At 37.4% G+C, this 7134-nt stretch overlaps 1 protein-coding gene across 1 annotated transcript in view; it reads left to right on the forward strand.

Annotated features, from left to right (window-relative positions):
- The first annotated feature begins 3443 nt into the window (after nt 1–3443).
- Nucleotides 3444–7134, forward strand: part of LOC110316594 (cytosolic carboxypeptidase 3) — a 55476-nt gene continuing 51785 nt past the window's right edge. Inside the window, exons 1-2 of the mRNA XM_021190998.2 lie at nt 3444–3536; nt 4336–5112. Coding sequence (XP_021046657.1) covers nt 4493–5112 — 620 coding nt within the window. The 5' untranslated portion in view covers nt 3444–3536; nt 4336–4492. The remainder of the gene's footprint in view (nt 3537–4335; nt 5113–7134) is intronic.

The following is a 7134-nucleotide window of genomic DNA, read 5'->3' on the forward strand; positions in this document are numbered from 1 at the left end:
GTACACTGTAGCTGTCTTCAGACACTCCAGAAGAGGGCATCAGATCTTGTTACGGATGGTTATGAGCCACCATGTGGTTGCTGGGATTTGAACTCTGAACCTTCGGAAGAGCAGTCGGGTGCTCTTACCCGCTGAGCCATCTCGCCAGCCCCCAATCAATCTGTTTTTAGACAATTTGTCTGTGCTGTTGATATATTGATCTGATGGTGTAGCTTTACCCATAGCAGGATAATTTGATAATATAACAGTCATTTAAGCTTTCTTTTTTTAATACTATATCTTTTCCCATCATTTCAAAAGTTTTGTTGTTTTGTGTGAAGCAAGGTCTTACTATATAACACTAGCTAACCTGGAACTCACTGTGTACCCCAGGCTGGCCTCAAAATAAAAAAATTTCATCTGCCTCTGCTCTCCAATTGCTGGGATTAAAGGCATGAACCATCATGCCTGGCCCCATAATTTTATTTTGAGTATGATTTCTTCCTTTATTTTTTATTTGGGTAGTTTGAAGATATGTTTTTAAATTACTACAGTCAATAGTTTTTGATGCAATTGGATCAGTACCTACCATCTTGCTGTGTTGTATTTTTCATGGTTATTTTTTATTTTTACTATGTTTTATCTGTTGAGATTAATTTGAATATATTTGGTTCTATTTATCCAAGCTACTGATGTATGTATACCTGTTTTTGTGTGGTTTTGTGTGGTTGCCTTAGGTCTTTCAATATATGTCTTTATAAAAGTTTCTACGTTCAGCTGGTGTTGTTGGCACCTGCCTGTATCTTAGCACTCAGGAGGTTGAGTGAGAGGATCACAAAGTCAAAGCCAGTCTGAGCTACACTGTAAAAACATGTCTCAAAAATAAATTAAATGCGGATGGAGAGATGTCTTAGTAGCTAAGAACACTCAGCTGCTCTTGCAGAGGACCCCTATTCAATTTCCAGCACCCACACTGGGGAGCTAACAACCACCTGTAACTCTAGTTCCAAAGGATACAATTCCCTCTTCTGGCTTCCATGGACCTAGACATGCACAAAGTGTACATATACACACAGGCACTCAGATACACATATAAAAATAAATAGCTCTTTAAAAAATAGTTTTAAAATAAATACAGTCCTGGCACTCTGGGCCTCTTTCCTGTCTGTCTTCATACCTGATCTCCCCTTTTCCTCTCCTCCCTCAACCCCCACACCCCACACCCGCAGCCTCTGCTCTACCTTCCAGTTCCCTCCCTCCCTCTGCCTCCCATGACTGTTATGTTCTCCTTTCTAAGTGGGATTTAAGCACCTTCACTTGGGCCTTGCTTCTTGTTGAACTTCTTTGGGTCTATGGGGTGTATCATGTGTACTCATACTTTGGGGCTTGAGCTTTTAAAAACTTGTTTTGGTGTTAGTGACTAATGTCAAAATCTCAACTATTGTTTCTTTACACATCTTTTCTGCTTAACCCTCTCCTAGGATTTCAGTCATGAGGATGTTAGGTAACTTGGTGCTGTCTAACAGTTCTTGGATCGTAGGAACACAGGTTTATTGTGCTTGCTTTGTGTTACTTTTGTTGTTAGAAACTCCTGCTTGAGTTTTGGCTGTTTCTGTTCACCATTGTCATTTTATTGAGTACTTCCTGCTGAGCTCATCAGAGGCAGTTTCAACTTACATTACTGTTTTTCATTGTCATATTCTATCTGATGCTTTCTTACATCTCCATCTGATCTTGCACATTCTTTTATGCTTGGTCCTTAACTCACTTACTCCTTCTGAAGTCTTTACCTGATAGAGCCAGCATCTTCATTATATTAGACTGGTTATGTAGTTTTCCCTCTTGATTCATGTCTGTAGTGTTTTCTCTGTGTATGTACATGAAAATATATGTGTGTTGAAAACCTCTTGCTGAAAACTGGAGATCTTATCTAGGTGGTAAAGAAAAAAAATAATTTTTATGTATGAAAACTGAAAAAAAAAACTAAGGGTCTAACTCTTTAAGTGTATGAGGAAGTGTGATGATGATGGTGATGATTCAGTCACTTTAGGGATAAAGTTAGTATGACATCTATTTTTAGTCTTCTTACCTTTACAGCACCACAGAATTCAGATACCCTACATCACCATTTAGAATGATGCAGAGGATGTTTCTCAGTTCTGGATCATTCTTAGCTTCATATCCTTCTTTTACACCGCGGGTAAATTCTCTTTGAACTCCGTATTCTCCAATTAAAAAGTCCTTGTTACTTTTTACCCATGGCCTGTTAGACTTTTGGGGAGACAGAGGGTGAAGTCTGTGGTTCTGGTTAGACATTAGTCATACACCGTGTCCCTAATTCTCAGACAGGAGGCCTTTGCAGTATGCCAGTGTCAGCAACAGAACATCTGGTTCCATCCTGTAATTCCTGCCTATCACAGAGTAGTAAAGGATTTGGGATTTTGGAAACAGTTTTCTTTTCCCAGATACTGCATATAAATACAAGTGTCCTAAAGCTGACAATGTTTATTGTCCTTACTTCTCAATAATTTAATATTTTGTTACATAAGGAAGAGAGAGAGATGATCTATGTAGGTTTTTATACATTGTAAATGCTTTGTCAGAAAAAAAAAATTGTGAATATCTGGGTATGTCCGTAAGAAGTACTTTAAATTCCCTTATACCCATATATCCTTCATTTCTTCTCAACGAGTCTGCTCTATCTTTCTAGCCCATACTCAACCTTTTGGTGATTGGTTAAACCTTTTTAAAAGATGCATTATTTTTAAGTTCTGTGTTTCTTGTGTGGATGTGTGCACATGAGTCCCAGTGGAGTGTGGGCTACAGGCATTAGAGTTACAGGCAGTGTGCATCACCTAATGCTTGTGAGTGCTGCTAACCAAACTCAGCTTCTCTCCAAGAGCAGAATGGCCTCAAAACCACTGACCACCTAGAGAGCCTTCAATGATTACGTTTTTTAAAGTATGGTCTATACAGAATAAGCCAGCAATTATGACCCATCTCTCCTTTAGAAGGGTCTTCCTTAGATTTTGAAGTGGGAATTTGTCCTTCAACCACAGACAATAGAACTTTCAGTAGTTCAAAAAAGCATTGTAAATTTGCTCACAGTATTTTTGCTGTTCCAATACTAAGAAAATCTACTTTCTAGTGTTTTGTGTCCTAAGCAGAATCCAGAACTTGGTCTCTGATTTTAAATGTCTAGTGTTTAAAACCCAGCATTTAAAGCTGTAAACTTTTTTATGTACAGCTTCTACTCCAGCCCACAAATGTTGATGTTGTATGTGTTTTGTCATTCTGCTCAAAATGTTGTGTAATATGCCTGTGATGCACTTCTTTGATCTGTGGATTATTTAGAAACATGTCGTCTGTGAAATTACTTAGATGTCTTACTGTCCCTGATTTGGTCTTCTCTCCCCAGCTTACAAAGAGCCCTGTTTTGTGTATTCCCGAGTTGGGGGTAACCGAACATCCTTGAAACAACCTGTGGATAACTTTGACAACACGCTGGTGTTTGAAGCAAGGTTTGAGAGTGGTAATCTACAGAAGGTAGTCAAAGTGTAGGTTTTAATTATTTTTATTAGAGGAAGTAAGTCATTAGCTACTTACTGTTTTCTGAATTAGGCACATTAAAGCTTTTAGTATCAATTACCTAACTATAATTCTCAAAGTATAAATGCTAACTATGGGTTTTAAGGATTTACATTTATTTTAGCCATTCCTAGGCCAGTATTTATAGCTCTACATATATGGACATTTATAAAAAGTTACTTGGTAAGGAAAAGTCACAGCCAGAAAATATTAGTATGTAAAAAATATTACAGTGGAAAGTGTTTTGGCTTCATTAAGTGTCTTCAGTGACTAGGTTTAGAGTACAGATGGTTATCAGAATCTTTTTTAACTGGGAGTTCAAATTTTGCAATCTATGTAATTGTATTACGTTACATGTACTTTCAGAACTCTCTTGGAAATAGTTATTTTATACCCATAGAACTAGAATTATTAGAATGTGCTTGAAGGTAAAAACAAAAATCAAACATTGATTTTTTTTCTTCCATTCCATTTATTTTCTAGGAAATAGTTATATTGAAACATACAAAGTGTTATTGAATGTCTGTGTTTGTGAATGAATGCTAAGGCTACCTATTTAAATTATGATCAATTTCTTGTGAAATAAAACTTTCAAAACTTATGTGGTTGTTTGCTGTCAGATTCTAAATATACATTGTTTCCTCCCAAAAGCTTCTATGACTGTAGAATAAAATAGATTTAAAAAAGATTATTTTTCTAATATACCTTAAACTGAAATGCCATTCTTATATTCTTATGTGCTCTTTTCCCCTCTTTTTTGTGTATTAGTGCAGATCATGAATACGAGTTGACTGTGCGCCCAGACCTCTTCACAAATAAGCACACTCAGTGGTACTATTTCCAGGTCACTAATACCCAAGCAGAAATAGTCTACAGATTCACTATTGTCAACTTTACCAAGCCTGCTAGTCTTTACAATCGGGGTATGAAGCCACTGTTCTATTCTGAAAAAGAGGCCAAAACCCATAACATTGGCTGGCAGAGAATAGGAGACCAAATCAAGTATTATAAAAATAACCTTGGGCAAGATGGGCGCCATTTTTTTTCTCTTACATGGACATTTCAGTTTCCACACAGCCAGGATACTTGCTACTTTGCTCACTGCTATCCATACACTTACTCCAACCTTCAAGAATACCTTTCTGGCATCAACAGTGACCCAGTAAAATCAAAGTTTTGTAAAATACGTGTCTTGTGTCACACACTTGCTAGGAATATGGTGTATGTCTTGACAATAACTACTCCCTTGAAGACTAGTGACTCAAAGCGCAAGGCTGTGATTTTGACTGCAAGGGTCCATCCAGGAGAGACCAACAGCTCTTGGATCATGAAAGGCTTCCTGGATTATATTTTAGGAGACTCAAGTGATGCACGCTTGCTTCGGGACACTTTCATCTTCAAGGTGGTACCCATGCTGAATCCAGATGGCGTGATTGTGGGAAATTATCGATGTTCCTTAGCTGGACGGGATTTAAACCGTAATTACACATCTCTCCTGAAGGAGTCTTTCCCTTCTGTTTGGTATACAAGGAACATGATCAATAGGTAAAATAATCTTCAAATTTCCTCTCTGCTTAATTAGTAAATTTAGTAATAAGGAATTTGCTCTCACAATTCTATTCATTTCTGCTACTCTAAATTTTCTTTTTTTTTTTTTTTTTTTTTTTTTTTGGTTTTGGTTTTTCGAGACAGGGTTTCTTCTCTGTGTAGCCCTGGCTGTCCTGGAACTCACTTTGTAGACCAGGCTGGTCTCAAACTCAGAAATTCACCTGCCTCTGCCTCCTGAGTGCTGGGATTAAAGGTGTACGCCACCACGCCCGGCTCTAAATTTTCTTAAGATAGTTCATAAGCAGCTTTTTTTCTTTCCAACTCTGTTCCTACACCTTTCTGCATTATAAACAAAACTCTTTTTCTTCAGTGAAGAAAAAGACTCCAGAACATTTCATTGGCTCCATGAATCCGTGAGTTTGTGTATCACAAATTCAATTTCTTACTAGAGCTTATAGTATCCTTGATGGTTAGACTGTATTTTTATTATTTATATATGAAAATTAACTACCAACAAAGGCCTTCTGGCATTATGCCAATCATACAGTACTGGATGAGTCCTTAGAATATTAGTTGGTAGAGTTATTTAAATTTTCATGAATAATAGTCTCATTTGCTCCCAGAAAAAAATAATGAATCCTTTAAATTTTCTAAATTTAGAGTGGTAAGATCAACTTTGTTCTCAAGTATTTGTTGAACATAAATTATTTGATAGACTCAGGTAATAACAATCAGGAATAGAAAGTCTATTGGAAACAGAACGCACATTCCATAGGCCTGGGGCTTAAACATATCATATTGGAATTGATGCTATGTCATTTGCTGACTATACACCCTTGTGCAATTTTAAAACTAGCTTAAGTCTCAGTTTTCTCATCACTAGAGTGGGACTAGTATCTTGAAGATGGGAGGATTAAATGAGAAAAGTATTACACATAAATTACAAATAAAGATCAGAATATTGATAGCTCTAAATGTATTCATAGAAACTCACATGCAAAAGAAAGGTGTTAATAAAATCATATAGATATGAAGACATTATAAATATTCAGTTATTTAGTTATAATAACAACTTCTATTACTGAGATTGCTGTCTTGTAACCCAATTTTCTCCTCACAATTATAAATGCAAGGCACTTGTTAAGAAACTGAGAGACCCCAGCTCCTCCCAGACACACACAGGGTAGAAGTTCCTGGGGTGGCTCTGACTGTCTTAGACAGTCTAGCCTCGGCTTTCACTTTCACATAACTTCTTTTTTTAACTGCTTTGGAAAGTAAGAAGTGCAAAACCCCATAAAAACCTGAAATCCTGCTTTTATATGGCCTTTATATGTGGATTCCAGGCATCCTTGTAGTTATTTGGGGGAATGTTTAAATTACAAAAGAGTAACCTGTGGTTTCTTTTATCCTGGGGATGTAAACAGTAAAAACAGCTGACTACATATAATGTGGTATTCTGGATTTATTCTGGCATAGAATTGAGGACATTAGTGAAAAAACCAGTGAAACTAAAATAAAATTGGGAGCTTAGTTCGTTAGAAATGTGCCCAGGGGTTTACAGCCCCACAAGAGGAACAACAATATGAACTAACCAGTATCCCCAGAGCTCCCAGGGACTAAACCACCAACCGAAGAGTACACATGGTGGGACTCATGGCTCTAACTGCATATGTAGCAGAGGATGGCCTGGTCAGTCATCAGTGGGAGGAGAGGCCCTTGGTCCTGTGAAGGTTCTATGCCCCATAGTGAAATGCCAGGGCCAAGAAGCTAAAGTGGGTGGGTTGGGAATCAGGGGGAGGGGAGGGGGAGAGGGTTTTCGGAGGGGAAACCAGGAAAGGATAACATTTGAAATGTAGATAAAGAAAATATCTAAAAGAGAGAGAGAGAGAGAGAGAGAGAGAGAGAGAGAGAGAGAGAAAGAGAAAGAAGAAAGAAAGAAAGAAAGAAAGAAAGAAAGAAAGAAAGAAAGAAAGAAAGAAAGAAGAAAGAAAAAGAAAGAAAGAAAGAAAGAAAGAAAGA

This window comes from Mus pahari, chromosome 2 (genome assembly GCF_900095145.1).
Source record: "Mus pahari chromosome 2, PAHARI_EIJ_v1.1, whole genome shotgun sequence".
In the NCBI taxonomy this organism is placed as follows: Eukaryota; Metazoa; Chordata; class Mammalia; order Rodentia; family Muridae; genus Mus; species Mus pahari.